The sequence below is a fragment of the Halichoerus grypus genome, chromosome 8, assembly GCF_964656455.1.
Source record: "Halichoerus grypus chromosome 8, mHalGry1.hap1.1, whole genome shotgun sequence".
NCBI classification, from domain to species: Eukaryota; Metazoa; Chordata; class Mammalia; order Carnivora; family Phocidae; genus Halichoerus; species Halichoerus grypus.
Window position 1 is genome coordinate 89,581,836 of NC_135719.1, and position 17,354 is coordinate 89,599,189.

Consider the following 17,354-nt stretch of genomic DNA (forward strand, 5'->3'; position numbering starts at 1 on the left):
AGACTAGTTTAGCATCTTAACAATAATGGACATGTTTTTAAAAGATTATTGCCAAAGTGCATTCTTTATTCCAGGGAGACTCTGTAATAGATACCAGCATTTTAGTAATGATACAAGCAATCTGTAAGCTATTACAGTTTTCTTTAGAGTAACTTAATCTTCATATTGTTTTGTATGTCTGGAATTTTAATAGTGTTTTTAATTTAGAAAAGGAAGTATATAACAAATTACTAATTACATGCGAATATGAACTAAGCACATGACCACTGAGCTTGATTCTTAAAAACAAACATATTTAAAAGTACTTAACCTAATGGAGGGAAAGTCACAAAAAAAATTAAAGAATACCACACAGGGATAACAACAACTTTCATGGAATAACACAGTGAGGGTCTGCAATTTTAGAATGGTTATTATATTTTAGTCCACAGCTAAAAAAAATAGCTAATAGAAATAGAAATACTCCTTTCCAAATATAATTAAAAATTTTCAACACATGAAAGTACAATTAAAACATCAAATGAGTGTTTGTAAAAGAATGATTAGCTTTTCCCTTGATGACACCATTCATCCAAGAATTTGCAGTATTAACTAATAGTCCTGGTGGCCCTTAATGATTCAGCTTCATTGGTGAGGATGCTAGATTGCAAGAAGTTAGATTTTTTTCTAGGTCAAAGGTCAGGTTATTTAGGCTATGGAGGTTAAGGTGACTGGTCTTTGGACCTCAATCGTCTGCTCCCCAGATGAACAGAGGGGAGATGATTTTTCTTAAAAAATAGAAGTATTCACTGGAAATATTTTGATTTTAAATGGTTATAAGAAATCATTTGGTGTTAGAATCTAGACTTATATTGTCATGTACAGTTTTGAAACTATTTTGGCACACATCCCAGACCTTCTTCAAGAAGCTGATAGAGATGTGCTTGGTAAACCAATTCAGGAGTCTTTAATGCTATTTTTAAAATCCAGCTTTTACATTAAATAAACCAGTTTGTTATTTTGAAAGAAGTTATAATCTACTTAAAACTGTCATTCTCTGTTTCTAACTTGCAATTAGATGGTATTTCCAAAATGTCAGACCTAGATTCTGCTCCTACCATCACCATAATAAAATGTGACAGCCAAGATATTATATCAATACCTTTTCCATAATTAGCAATAAGGATCCTGCCAAGGGTTAACTAGAAAAGTTTCATAAACGTTTTTCTACAAATGGTTCTGAAGGCAGTATTATGCTTTTGAAATCTGCTAATGTAGCAAAGACTCATGACAACCAGGAGACAAATATATGAGCAAAACTGTTTGGAGAGAATAGTTTTGTAGTGTATGATGTATGTTATGTAAATGAGCTTATTAGGACTCTCATCTATTTTATTATTGGTGACCAATTTAATAGAGGCATTTAAAAAACAATATTTCTGCCTGACTCCTAGAAATGAAGAAGATACATTGATATAATTGAGAGCAAATGATTGCATGTCGTGCCATTTAATCATGTCATTTTTCAATTGCTATTTTTTGCACTTCACTGAATGCTTATAGAATATTTAGCTTCAATATAGATTAAGTCCCAGGGTTTGCAACTGAGCTGAGTTCCTATATCAGCTGATGTTGTCTTTTAAGTTTGGAATCAGTTAAAATATGCAGATGTCATCATTCATACCTCACTTGAGGTATTTTATTTTTTTTGCTGTTTTGAAGAATTACCTCTTTACAATTCCTGGATGGAAAGTCTTATTTGCAATACTTATATACTAGATATGGTTAAGGTAAGCACATAATTGGCTCAAGAATGGAGCCATCAGGACCAAAAGATCTGCTGACCCGCTGCTGCAAACTTGGATCATCATTTGCCTAATGAATGTTTCCTACTTTTGTTCAATCTCTTTTTGATTATTTATATAACTTACATTTTTCTCAGAAGAGAGATTATCCTCCACTGTCTGGTGGAATGTGAGGTCCTTGTGGGTAGAAAGTTCATCTCTTTTGTTCACAGATGCATCTCAAACACTCAGAACAGTGCCCATTATAATAGGTGTTCAATAAATACTTGTTCAGTGAATGAATTAGTATTTTTTCCATCTCTGCTATCACAACCACCCTGGGTTTAAGAATTACATAGATTACTAATTTTTAACAATGGCCTAGAAATGGGTATAAGATAGACCCCTGAAAGGTATACTGAAGAACTTGTTGGCTGTGTTTTCAACAGTAACTTTATGGCTATGGCCACATCTGGTTGGAAATCAGGGACCAGAATAGTCTGAAAATGGAGAAATTTTACAAGCCTCTTCAGCCCTCTTATGAAAGGAAATGTAGATAATGCTTTTACGAATTGCTTGGAATTCAGGTTGCGTGGGTTAGCATCCTGCCTTTGCTGCTTATTAGCTGCATTAGCTCTGGTCAGTTACTTAGCCTCTCTGTCTCTATTTCCTTGTTTGTAAAATAGGCACATGGCAATAATATATATCTCATAGTACTGTTGTGAGGATTAAATGAGCCAATACATATAAAATACCTATGGGGCGCCTGGGTGGCTCAGTTGGTTAAGCGACTGCCTTCGGCTCAGGTCATGATCCTGGAGTCCCTGGATCGAGTCCCGCATCGGGCTCCCTGCTCAGCGGGGAGCCTGCTTCTCCCTCTGACCCTCTCCCCTCTCATGTGCTCTCTCTCTCATTCTCTCTGTCTCAAATAAATAAATAAAATCTTTAAAAAAAAAAAAAAAAAATACCTAACAAAATACATAGCAGACAGAAATACACAAATAATGTTTGTCATTAATGTATGAGATTAGTGAAAAATAACTAAGAAAATACTCAGAATAGTATGCTAGCAATTGAATAAGCTTCAATGGTTGTTGGTTATTATTTTGCAGTCAAGTAAATCCTTGACTAAATATTTGAGGAGAACATAACGTTTTAAAAATTTTGTGTTTGTTCATATACGTATAGCCAACTTAGAATGATCTTTGGTGAAGTACATGAAGTACATTGATAGGTCATGTTCCTCATTTTTCTCCTGACACCAACAACACAATAGATTACAATTTCATAAGATGTATATGATGGTAAATGAAACTCACCACTGCAGTAATTAGACTTAACTAACATTCTTTAATTTCCACATTTTCTTCAACTCCTTTTCCATATCCATGCTCTTCTATGTATTCTTTTCTGTTTATGTTTTATGATATTTCTAGAAGTAGGAGAGCTATATTAAAAACAGCACTGTATTATTTTTATCATATAGCAGAATGTCTTATTTGTTGACTGAGATTTATAGGTTTGTAGTTATGACTCCATCTTAGGGAATTTTATAGCCATTACTTTTTTTTTTTAAGATTTATTTATTTATTTGAGAGAGAGCACGGGGGGAGGGGCAGAGGAAGAGGGAGAGAATCCCAAGCAGACTCCCCGCTGAGCCGGAGCCCAACACAGGGCTCAATCTCACAACTCATGACCCTGAGATCAAGAGTCACATGCTGCACTGGCTGAACCGGGCAAGCGCCCTTTTATTCCTTTTTATTGCCAAATAATATTCCATCGTATGGATATACTACATTTTTTTATCCACTCATCCATTGATAGATACTTGGGTTGTTTCTACTTTTTGGCTATTATGAATAATGTGGTTATGGATGTTTGTATGGTTGTATGTTTTCAATTCTTCTGGGCATTTACCTGGAAGAGAAATTGCTGGACCATATGGTAATTCTATGTTTAACTTTTTGAGGAAATGTCATACTATTTTCCAGAGTGAATGGCACTACTTTGCAATCCCACCAACAGATCATGAGGATTCCAATTTCCTTATATCCTTGCCAATATTGTGATTTCTGTCTTTTTTATTTTAGCCTAGTGCTAAAATCATAGTGCAGGTGAAGTGGTATGTAGTTGTGGTTTAGATTTGCATTTCCCTGATGTCTAATGATGATGAATATTTTTCCATATGTTTATTGGCCAGTTGTATGTTTTCCTTGAAGAAATGTCTATTTAATACTTTGCCCATTTTAAAAATGGGGTTACTTATCTTTATATTATTGAATTTTAAGTGTTCTTTATATATTCTGGATACAAATCCTTTATCAGATATATGATTTTCGGATATTGTTTCCCATTCTGTGGTTTGTTTTTTCATTTTTTCTTATGGTGTCATTTGAAGACCAAAAGTTTTTAATTTTGGTTAAGTTGTCCAAAAGTCACTTGTACTCTTGGTGTCATATCTAAGAAATCATTGCCTAAGAAGTCAGAAGTCACTTCTGCTTTAGATGTCCTATCTAAAAAACCATTGCCTATCCACAAGGAATGAAGATTTACTCCTGTGTTTACTTCATTTAAAACTTACAACAACCAAAACCTTTGCCTTTTTTTTTTTTTTTTTTTTTACTTTGAGGAGGCAGAGTCTTCTCTTGACAGCCAAATCACAGGCACTTAAAAACAGGTACCACATCTTATTATATTCCTCTTATTTACCAATTCCAATCCTATAATGAAAAGTATGGAGTTTGACACCTAATTGATACTTAATAAATATTTATTACTATGAGAAATACTATCCATATGATCTCTGTCAACCTTGCCCCAAAATAATAATCCCGAATCAACTAGTTAAAAGCGTCTTTTGAAGACTCACAGAGGTACAGTCTTGCCTCTCATTTTCCCCATCTGCTGTATGTTCTTATTAGACCATGGCTGCAGCATTAACATTCCCTGCATCTGATGCCTTATACCTTCCAAATAATCGTCATGGTTTTGTTTCACTATGCACACTTCCTGAGAGAAGCTTCTATTTAATTTAGCACAATGCCATATGTATTAGTCATTCATTACTAAGTGACTAATTTGATAAAATTAATAAAAAGGATTAATTAATAAATCAATAAAATTAATAAAAAATAAAAAATATCAAATAGGTATTCAAAGAACCTAATATATCATCATTCTTTTTTTTTTTAAGATTTATTTATTTATTTATTTTAGAGAGAGAACGCAGTGGGCCAGAGGGAGAGGGAGAGAGAGTCTTAAGCAGACGCCATGCTCAGCACGGAGCCTCAGCATGGGGCTTGATCTCAAGACCCTGAGATCACGACCTGAGCTGAAACCAAGAGTCCAACATTTAACCAACTGTGCCACCCAGGCGCCCCCATTATTATCATTCTTAATAATTATATTGAAAATTCCTGAAGATCATCAAGCAAGTACTAATAATATAAAGATACCTCTAGTCAAAAAGATCTATTCGTTGATTGATTCATTCATTCATTTTCTTTCAGTAATTCAGTAACAATTAAAAAAAAATAACTGATCACCAAATGGGCGTGGTCTCTAGGCTCTTGGCTAACAGTGTGACTTGAGAATTAGAACTTGTAACTTCCATTTTATACTTCTAAAAAAAAAAATCTGCTCAACTGGATTAATTCTCTTATCTGTAGAACAAAGTTCCTCCATTTCCTGTAGGCCAGTGTTTTCAAACAAATACCTGTGGTGTCTGTTAAACCGTAGCTCATTGGGGCCTATCCCCAAGCTGCAGATTCAGAAGATGTGGCGAGGCACTAGAGAACTGGCATTTCCCAGTTCATGGGTGAGGCTGATGCTGCTTGGCCCGGGGAACACTCTCGGAGAACCTTTGCTCCACACATCTAGTCACAGGTAGCAGATGAAGAGAAAACCGCTGCCCACCTCATGAAATTAAAATGGTAAAATACAGAAAGTGCAAAAAAGAAGAAAAACACTTGAAAAAGTGTGGGAAACCCTTGCCACAGGAGATGGAGCTATTTACTTGTGAATATTTAAACCAGAAGAACTTGCCTGTCTTTTTCACTTTTTTCCCCTCTCTCTGTTATTTCCTTACTCTAACTAGATCGAAGGCAGGTATGTATCCATATTTGCAGGTTGAAACTTCTTTACTGTGCTTGCCACAGAGAGGGCATACTCAATAGATATTGTTAAACAATTGATCAATCTAGAAAATAAAGTTATGTTTAGGGGCGCCTGGGTGGCTCAGTCGTTAAGCGTCTGCCTTCGGCTCAGGTCATGATCCCAGGGTCCTGGGATCAAGCCCCACGTGGGGCTCCCTACTCAGCGGGAAGCCTGCTTCTCCCTCTCCCACTCCCCCTGCTTGTGTTTCCTCTCTCACTGTGTCTCTCTCTGTCAAATAAATAAATAAAATCTTTAAAAAAAATAGAAAATAAAGTTATGTTTGACTTTAAAAATGGCATTGCTTTGCAAATGGTTTTTAGTTGACAGATCACCTGAAGTCCTATCACTTTGTTCAGATTGACTTACCTAATGATGTTACATTAACCTGCTGAATATAATTATGTAAGATACATAGAGACAAATTGCTTTGGAGTTTTCTCAGAATTTTTCTCTCTCTGTTTTTAACATATGCTTAGTTTTGGTAGTTTTAAACTTGTATTTTCTTCCTCATCTCTCTTTTCTCTATTTGGTTCTTACATTTTACTTATTGTGCAGTTGGGTTTTGGTCTAATTATAGTTTTGATTGTAAACTTATTTATATGCTTTTGTGATAGTAGATGACACTATTGTTTAATGTCAAGAATTTGGGTATGCAAGAAAATTATAATCATGTTGTACAATATGTATATATGTGTATATAAACATATATATGTTTATGTTTAATATATAATGAAAAATAAAACACCAATATTGGAAGCCTTACCTTTAATAGTGTTAAACTGAAGCCAGTGTCAAAAGTGATGTCACATCACATTTGGCTTAATAATAGAGTGCTTTAAACAGTCAAAAAGGTTGACAGAGGAAGGAGAGGAAAAAGAAAAACCCCCATTAAAAAAAAAAAAAGGAAAGAAAACCCCCCAGATAAACCAAAAACACTCCTTTGCATCACCATTGATGAATTGAAAACCAGACTGACAGTTTATAAGTGTGATATAAAAACCTCCCGCCTGTTGGCAACGCTATTGCAGCATGTCCAAAAAGATGTTTAGAGGGTTGGAGATCCGATTATTGTAAAAGAAAAAAAAATTGACTTCGAAATTTAAAATTTTACTTTTCTAGAACATTTCTCATAGCAAGCCTGCCTTTTTAATAACATGAAGAAATTGAGTAGAAATGTAAAATAAAGCAAATAAAAAGTTCATCAGAAATTTAAATGCAGCACACCCAAACCATATTCCAACAACTGAATTCTGAAGTGATACAAGGCAAAGACCTCTGTACTAGCAGAGGTAGTCCTGTAAGAAGAAATTGTCTAACAATTACCAAATAATAGGACAACTACATACAAAAGCATTTGGAATCTCTTTCTTAGACATATTGATCATTAGTGGAGATTTTCTCTTTCTTTTTAGATTTCCTTTGACTCTTCTTATCTCTGTACTTTTCTGTGAACGCAATATGACTATGCTTGGGAACCAACATGATCTCATGAGATATCAAGGAAAATGCTTCCAAACCGACAATAATGAAAAGCATTCCAAACTTTTCTGTTCCTTACTTCCCGTCCAGCTGCTTCATTGTCTCTTCTCCCTGACACTCTAGGTGCCCCCATAGCCCCAGGACACTTGCTTCCCGACCCTTCTGTCTTGAGAACTGCAACCATTCAGCTTAGACCATCTGACTCAACGTTGTTTCCCTGAAGATTTCACCAACTCCTCCAGTAGCAACTTGCACGAACTTCTGTTAAATTGTCTCTCTCTACATTACTCTCATTACCACACTTACTTGTATCATCCACCTTCCATAGACTCTCGGCTCCTTGAGAGAAGGAGCAGTAACTTGCTCCTTTTTGAAGCCTCAGTGCTTGAAACAGTGCCTAGCAGATGGAAAGTGTAGGGTACATTTGAGGAGGTCTGAGAGACAGGGATGAGTTTATCTTATTTCAACGTCTGTCTTAGATTGTTTAGTTTGGGTTTCTGTTTTAAAGTACTTTCCTCTGAAAATGTAAGCTAGAAATAGTTACAATACTTACTTGTTCCTGTATAGTTATATTTAACATTTCTCTGTGCATAGTTTATCATGGAAATAATGTAAGCTACTGATTCTAAGAAACATTGCCAGCAAATGCATTGGTTTTATTTAGTATGTGTTTGTGATTATAAATAAATATGTATATTTTAATGGTTGTCATGGAAACCCATTTATGTAGAAGAATGTTATTTTATCAGTTATATCTCCTAGATATAAAAAAGTGTCAAAAATATGTTGACCATTTAAAATTCTCAATTTTCACCTCCTTTTTAAAGTAGTGTTATTTCCCTGTGTGCATATAGGATAAATTATCAATCCAGGATATAGACTAAGTTCTTTGGATATTTAAAGTAAAAAAAAAAACTGTAAGATTGTGAAGATCCAAAAATTAGATAGTGAATGTTAACATCCCATCAAATCTGATACTGAATGTCAAAAACAGCTTTCATGGTTTTTAAACTACCTGGACTGACTCACATTAAGATGTGAGTTGGGGATCATCTGGTTACTTAAATACTGGATACATTCTAGATACTCATAAAAAAATTATGGCCAATGACCTTTATGAAAATTTCCCCTGGTGATCTCACATGTCCTGTTTCAGAACTTTGAAAGTGCCTGTGAGGTGAATGAAGCCCATTTGGGCTACTTTGTAAATGTTACCAGTGAGGCCGTTCTAACCCCACACATACTGTTAGTGCTGTCCCTGGCAAATTTTCACTTGGCTAAGAAACATTGGGACTTTTTGCTGGCTTGAGGAATGCAGTTATTAGTCTAGTCAACTGCAAAGAGAGTTTTGCAAGATCCCATTTTATGGCATGGAAATAACACTTTTGATTTTCCTAACCCTGTATTTTAAACAAATTTATAGCAACACAAAAATGAAAAATGGAATCCTCAATATTCCTATTCACAGGACTCACTTCAACCAATTTCAGTTGGCTACATTATTATCTTGAAGTGTTAATATGGACCGAAATTTGGCAGGAATTAATTTGGCTTGATAGTTTGACTTGCTCAAGTTCTAGAGCAAGAGAGGAAATTGAAGGGGGTGTGTGTGTGAGAGAGGGAGAGAGAGACAGAGAGAAAGAGAGAGAATGCATTTAGGAGTGGGGAGGTAGCTGTATTGGAGGAGGGGATGGAAACAATGCTTTTTGCTTTAGTCGGCCCTCAAGTTTTATCTTTGAATATCCAGAGGTTTCCTCCTCATTCTGCACTGAACAAATGAATAGCATCAGTAAAGAAATTTGTCAGACCTAGTGGTTATATCAGGAGTTATGTAGGAAAATAATAATGAATGCTAGGAAAATAAATAAGGGTAAGTTCAGGAAACATAACTAAAAATGCTGCACTGGTATAAATTGAATAATAAAATTCCTAGTCATATTTTGCCATAAATAGAGGTTTGGGTATTTGTCATTCACCTTATTTAAAATTCAGAAATATTAAAGGTACAGTGTTCTCTCATTACAGAAATAATAGAATTTCAGCTATTACTGAGTTAGGGTCATTTAAATGGCTATAGCATGTATTATATCAATAAGCAGAACATCTGTATGAAATGTCCACCTGCTGATCTACTACCGCTCTGTGCACATTTCAATGAACTGCACTTAATCATTTTAAGACTTCTTCTAATGAAGCCTTATCTAGATTAACATTTTAAGCACAGATACTTTTAGGCATTAAAACTCTCGCACTAAATGAAATTGCATTGTCTTGTTTACCCTTGTTGATTAATAAGCAATCTGTTAACTGTTAGAGCAGTCCAATTGTAGCAGTCGAAGGAGATTAGTAATTCAGTGATGTTTGTGGATATAATCATCATTTCTCCTGAAGGCTTCAAATTAGAATATCACTTACACACTATCCGTAGGCAAAGAAAAGATATAATATTTTTAGACATGTGTACCCACTATTTTGCTTGAATTGTTCAGCTTAGGGTCACTGCAGCAATACAAATGCTTCTGGGGGCAAAATGCTATTTTGGTGCATGCATATCCTTCTTAAACTGTGTGCATGTCTATTAAAGGAAACAGCAACCAACAAACAGTGCAATAATAATCCGGTATCCTAATTTCTGTTTTCAGAACATTATTGCTTTGTTAATCAAGCTTTGGAAGAGAAATGTTGCTTATCCCTTTTTCCCCCAATAATAGATGTTATATATCAAAATTCTTGGCAATCTTATTTAACTTTTTCCCAGCCAGTAGAAAACTGAACTTTTGGCTCCAAAAAATCTAGGAGTAAATTTGGGAAAATTCCATGTCCTTTCGGGGCACTTTTCTATCTTTTGTGTTTCCTGTGACCCGGAATCAAAGCATGTCAATCTGTTTGGCATTCCCATGACCTACATGATTTATTTCATTAAGTTATAAATTGTTAATCACCTAGGTGTCAAGGTGGGACCCAGCATTTTAGATGGACAAATCAGTGAAAAAAGGGAAGAGGAATGGGATGCAGCTAAATTCTTTGGCATTAGTTGAGTATCAATAGGAGGTCTCCAATCTAAAGACAACTCCAGAGCCCTTCTTGTCTTATTGTTCATTGCCAAGGATATCACTACAATTTGAAATTATGGTGGAAGAAGGCGTTTCATGTTTTAGGGATTTCTGCTCTATAAACACCCATGAATCGATTCCTCTCTTTGTTGCAGTCCCTCTGTGGTGAAATCAAGCAGCGACGTCGTGGAGTGGCCTCCATCCTGCGATTATGCCAGCATCTTCTAGATGACCGGGAGACTTGCAATCTGAACGCAGACCACCAGCCCATGCAACTGATCATTGTAAATCTCGAAAGAAGGTGGGAAGCCATTGTCATGCAAGCTGTCCAGTGGCAAACACGGCTACGAAAGAAGATGGGAAAGGAGTCTGTGAGTGATTTTTTTTTTCTTTTAAGCATAATGGTCTCTAATTTTTCTCAGAAAAAAAAATATTTCAGGGCTTGGAAAATGTATTCATCTTACAAGTGGTTTTGCAAACTAAAGGGATAGGTATCTTCGACCACTCAATGAAACTTCCTTTGTCATAGCACAGAGATTTATTTGCCTACTAATAAGAAGTGTTTCAGTGTATCTCATTGTCTTTCAAAAAAATCACATGAAGATTTCCCTTAATCTTACCAAACTAAGCCATTAATTCCTTCAATCATTCCTTCACCAATGATATTCTTTAATCATACAATACCCCATGAAGATTTTGTTAGAAGGTGACTTTCCACTCTCAAAGCATATGTAGCAACGTGTATGCTCTACAGATAAAGTAATGACATAAAGTATACTGCTTACCTTTTCATTACATAATGAGTCAACACTATTTATTCAACAAACTCCACTGTTCCTTCTTGGAGCTCCTTCTGATAGAGGTGTGTTGCTGAGAGGTAGCAAGTTTCCTCTTTGAGTTTTAATGCAGTGTTCAAGGTAGGGATAGGGATCCCTTTTAAGAATTTTCCAAGTTAATTGTAAGTTCAAGCTGTTGCTACATGAAAGAAATAAATGTGACAGTCAGACTTGTTTAATAATAATATAGAACAAGCCCTTGTCCAGAAAACCTTCATACCCTTAAGGGAAAAGGTTTATTGATAAAATGATTACATTCCTCAAATGACCTTGAAGTCAATGTCCATTAGTTGAAGGCCTAAGTCTCATGTTTGACTTACATAAATGAAGTACATACATACATACATACATGGAATGGAAAGTTTTTCTTATGTGTTTATGTTATCAGTTCCATGTCTTTGAAAAGTCCAAGATTCAAAATTGAAAAATCAAATGTAATAATCTTGCTACAGAAAAAAAGAGGACCAAAAAAAAAAAAAAAAAAGCCTTCTCCTATGAATTCTAATTTAAAAAAAGCATTAATATTTGCTATCTGATTCATTTGGCATTGGGGACTGGCAACAGAAGGGACAATGAATCAGTAAGCCTTCTTACTCTTTCTGCATCTGTAGCTATGTTGAGTCTAGGTGGTGATTTTATCCTTAACAGTTCAGTTTAATTATTTTGAGCTAAAGTTGTTAAATTTCTTAAGACTTCCAAGTTATTACCAGTAATCAGAGTCTATATAATTGGATGTCTTTTCTTGAAATGACCTGTTTGTTTTGAAGCTATTTAGCTGGAGTGTTTTCTTTTTCCTTTCTTTCTTTCTTTCTTTCTTTCTTTCTTTCTTTCTTAGTGTTGGGAAGGGCAAAAGAGGTTATTTTTTACTCTATGGTTTGAAGCCTCTAAGCATGGTAGTGACCATAATAAAACTTATACAAAAACCATCTGCACCTGGAGAAGCTTTGACATTTGGGAAGCATTCAAACTGCTTTGGAGGAGACAAAAATGGCTTTCTTTGGGGATTTATTTGAAATCATATGATCAGGGATACAGGACTAGATCTCTGTGGACTAGATGTAGACATTTTTATCCTGCTTCTGTGGTAAAGGTAAGCTTTCACTTTAAAACCCTAGCTACTTCTTAGAGGCTCAAGATAATACATAGAAGTAGATATAAATTGCAGATAGAGAAAAGTCTCCCCTTTTCTTTAAGTTAGCTGCTGAATGTGTAGGTTGTTTAGAATGACGGAGGTAGCAAATACGGTCTTCTGTGCTAAACAAGGTTAAAAATAACTGTCAAGAAAAGGAAAAAAGAGAATGGGACTAACGCCAACAATACAGTAAGCACAGGGTACCTCATTAAGTTGGAGGTATTTCTTGCTTCTGATCTTTGTTGGTTAGATAAAGAGTCCAAGTTGCTTTGATGGGCAGGCAAGTATTTGACCATTGTGGGAGGCTGCTGATACAGAGAATCAGAAGTCTCTAAGTAGTCTGTTTGCTTTCTATCATATGTCTCCGCCCTCATGCCACCCCCTTCGTGTGCACAGGGACTATCACTGCTAGGTTTCCAAGGCCTGGGACATACTTGCGCATGGTAGATGTTTGATGGATATTTGGTAAATGAATGAGTACATGCTTTATTTCATAAATTTTGTTTTATTCTGGCATTTAGTTTAGAGTTATATCTATATTCATTATCGGTGTTCATGTTCCCACAAAATAGCTTTGAGTACTGTTACATTTCCATAAGAATATTCACCTTCATGAGACCATGAAGAAACCTTCTGACCTTTCTTTTTGTCTGATAGAGACAATGCTTCCAAGTTCTAAAACATGATGTGAAGTACCCTGTGGTATACTCTTTTCTTTAAAAGTTATTTTTTAGGGAAATTCTGTATGAAGTATTAGATAAAGTGGGTTCTAAAAATGTGGGCTAGGTTCTGATACTGAGAATTAGAAGCTCTGATTCAATCACCACGTTATGGAATTTTCTTCATTAGTCACTTTGGAAATAGCTTATATAAGAGATGTCACTTAATCATACATGCACTGCTATGCTCCTTATTGTTCAATTTATATTTGTTTGTGTGATGATTTGATTACTATTAGTCTTCTCCAGTGGTCTGCAGAAAGCAGCCACATAGCCAATTTCTGCTCACCTTTGCATTCCTAAAGTCCCACGTGGTACCTAGGATTTAATAGGTACTTCGTAGTATTTGTTAAATAAGTGAACTTCCTCTATGTGATGCTCTATAGTAGTCAATATTAGATATTCAGAAGTGAATAAGATCCCTTCCCCCTTCTGAAAAAGCATAGCTAGAAAGATAATACAAATGTACAAATAACTATAGACTAGGTAATATTCACAGGTAATTACTGCCTTCCCTCTTATAGTTAACACTGACAAAAATATCGAAAACCTTCCCATAATATTCAGAAAAATTCAGGTAAGTGTATAAATGTCAAACAGACTTCTCTATTACCCCTAACTAGGTAAATAATGAATATATTTGTCTCTTTTTTAAAAGTTGCAAGAAAGCAAGAGATCTTGTATTAAATTCCCAAAAACATCTTTCTCCCTTATCAAGATTTTGAAATTGCATAATTATTTGACATTACACTTGTTCTTCATATATTTAAATTCTTTGCCCAGACTTACTTTGTGTGTTTATGTGTGTGTGTAACCTGTAAAATTGATCTCTGTCCGTACTTTTCAAGCTTTAATTCTAATTTTCATTTGATTTGTATGTTGTTTTTTTTCCTGGTCTCCTCCCTTCTTTCTTTGCGAGCCAAAGAAACTTCGACTTTGTTCCTTTTACACCTTTCATTGACTCAGGCCCATTTCTTGACTGACAATACTACCCATTTGTATTACCTTAAGTCATCCCATCTGCCAAAATAGCATTCCAAATTTATTATGTATTTATTGTAGAGAACCAGGATTTTTATTACTTTAACAGTTTAAATATCACTTCCTACAATAGATGAAAATTAAAATGTGTAAGACAGTCCATACTAACAACAATAATCCCTACCAATAATCTATAAATCCACTCAGAACAGTGTTTCCTGATTTTTGGTGAAAAGACCATAACTCTCTGATGAAGGCTGTAGGCCTTCTTCCGCTTAAAATAATACATCGGCAGACTTCCACTTTCAGCCAAGATAAAGTAAGGGACCAGATTTACCCTCATATGTGAAACAACTAAAAAACTGGACAATATCACAATTTTTAACCTTGAATATGAGGCAATGAAGAGATGTGAAATGAATGAAGTGATGCAATGGTTACCCACATTTCTGTCTAGTGTTTCCAGGGCACAGTGTACAGAAAGGAAGTCTATGCAGAACCTGGCAGTCTCACTGAGTGGAAGAGACAGGTCTGGGAGTCTGAGGAGGCCAAGGCAGCTAAAGCTGCTATAGGACAGAGTACTAGAGAGGAGGGAGCTACAGAGAGAGAGCTGTAGACATCTGCAGAGGGATCTTCTCAGGTCTTAAGCAGAAGGAACCATCCAAAAAAATTACAGGGAACAATTCCTGGAGCTCACACATAGCTGGCAATAGTTCCTTTTCCCATCAGCCTCAGGAGAAATCCTCATATTCACAGGTCATGTGCCAGAGTATTAAGAATGATTTGCCTTAGTAATGGAGTAAAATTAAGACTAAATGAATCCATTCTAGTCTTGCCCCAAAACTGTAAAAGCAAGAACTGAAAGAATCAAACTCTTTCAGGGCACCTGGGTAGCTCAGTTGGTTCAGCGTCCAACTCTTGATTTTGGCTCAGGTCATGATCTCAGGATCGTAAGATCGAGCCCTGCCTCAGGCTCCATACTGGGAAATCTGCTTGAGATTCTCTATGTCCTTCTCCCTCTGCCCTCTTCCTCTTCCCCCCACTCCCTCTCTCTCTCAAATAAATAAATAAACCTTAAAAAAAAAAAAAGGAATGAAACTCTTTCAAAGTCATTAAACTGCATCCTGATACAAAACTCAAAAACACTTATAGGCATACAAGTACCCAGGATCCAACAGATAAAATTTTTATTATCTAACATCTAGTCAAAAGCAATTAGCATGCAAAAAAGAAGTAAAATTATATTTTATAAAATATATTTATATAAAATTATATAAAATATATTTATATATTATATATAAAATATATAAGAAGGAATAAAAAATAATATCACTTAAAAATAAGCTTTGAAAAGATAAAATATATACTGTGACTCTCTAAAAACAGGAGAAACTATAACTAATAGTCCAACAAGGGAAGCAAGATGAAATCATTAAAAACCCATATATACAATGCAGGAAAAGAGGAAAAATGGGAATAAAGAACAGGTGTTACAAAGAGAAACAAGCAAGATGGAAGATTAAACCAACCACATCAGTAATTCTATTAAATATAAATGGACTAAAAACCCCGATTAAAATGCAGTAATTGTCAGATTGGATTAAAAGAAAAAAGCAAGATTGAACTATATGTTGCCTATAATAAACCCACCTTAAGTATAAAAACAAAATAGGTTAAAAGTATGGAAAAATATACATTAAGCTAACACAATTGTTAATATTTGACAAATTAGATTTCAGAGCAAAGATATTACAAGATATAAAGAAAGACATTTTTTAATGATAAAGATGCTAATTAATCAAGAGGACACACCACTACTAAATATTTATGTTCTAATAACAGACTTTACACAAGTCAAAAATTGACACAAATGGAAGAAGATAGGAATACAGAGTTTTGGACAGAGATTCCAACAGCTTTCCCCAATAATTGATAGTGCATGCAGACAGAAAATCAGTAAGAATATAAAAACCATAAACACTCCATAAACCAACTTGTTCTGACATTTAAAACAACCCATCCCACAACAAAAGAATATAGATTCTTTTCAAATGTACACAGAACATCTACCAAAAATGACTCTTTTGTGAGCCACACAATAAGTCTTAAATTTAAAAGGGTTCATATCATACAAAGTATGCTCTCTGATTATAATGGAATTAGTTTAGAAATAAATAAAAGACATATATTGATAAAATCCTCAAATATATGGAAACTAAATAGCACACTTATATACAATTCGTGGAACAAAGAAGAAATGAAAAAGGGAAATTATAAAGTGTTTTGTACTGAATAGAAATAGAAAACAATATTAAAATTTGTGCCACAAAAATTTGCCATTAAAATAATGATCTTAGCTTTCATCTTATACAACTAGAAAAAGAAGAGCAAATTAAATACAAAGTATGTAGAAGAAAGGAAATAAAGATTGGAGCAGAAGTCACTGAAATTGAAAACAGAAAAATAATAGAGAAAAAATCAATAAAACAAAAAGCTGTTTTATTGAGAAGAGAGCTCTATCAAGACTGATCAGGAAGAAAGGAAAAAAGAAACAAATTATGAACATCAGGAATACCAAATAGACATAAGTACATATCCTACTAATATTAAAAGAATATGAAGGGAATATTATGAATAATTTTATGCCATTAAATTCAACTGTTTAGATAAAAAAGAGAAAAACTTGAAAGTTCCAAGCTACCAACATTTATTAGAGAAGAAATATACAACCTGAATAGCTCCATATCTGCTAAATAAATTGAACATCAGTCAAAAACCTCCCTACAAGAAAAATCTAGGCCTAAATGGCTTTATGGGTGAATTCTTCCTAATAGTTAGGGAAGAAATAGTACTAATTTTATGCAAAATTTTCCAGAAACATTTAATAAGAATACTTCCCAATTCATTTTCTGAGACAGTATTACCCAGACAAAGACATTATAAGAAAACTACAGACCAATATCCCTCATAAATAGAGATAGAGATTCTTAACAAAATTTTATCAAAGGAAATCAGCAATTTATAAAATAGATAATACATCATGACAGTGTGAGGTTTAGAAATGCCAAATTTGTTTAACATTTGAAAAAACTCAGTGTAACTCACCATATTTATGGACTAAGAAAGGAAAACTCTAAGATTATAACAGTGGTTGCAGAAAAAGCATTTATCAGATCTAATATCTTTCCTTATAAAAACTCAGAACTTAAGAATAAAGTAAAAACTTTCTCAGTTTA

At 34.6% G+C, this 17,354-nt stretch overlaps 1 protein-coding gene across 3 annotated transcripts in view; it reads left to right on the forward strand.

Annotated features, from left to right (window-relative positions):
• Positions 1-17,354, forward strand: part of AKAP6 (A-kinase anchoring protein 6) — a 491,158-nt gene that overhangs the window by 428,716 nt on the left and 45,088 nt on the right. For all 3 annotated transcript variants that reach the window (XM_078053548.1, XM_078053547.1, XM_078053549.1), the window contains one exon: positions 10,606-10,821. In XM_078053548.1, the coding sequence (XP_077909674.1) occupies positions 10,606-10,821 (216 nt within the window). The remainder of the gene's footprint in view (positions 1-10,605; positions 10,822-17,354) is intronic.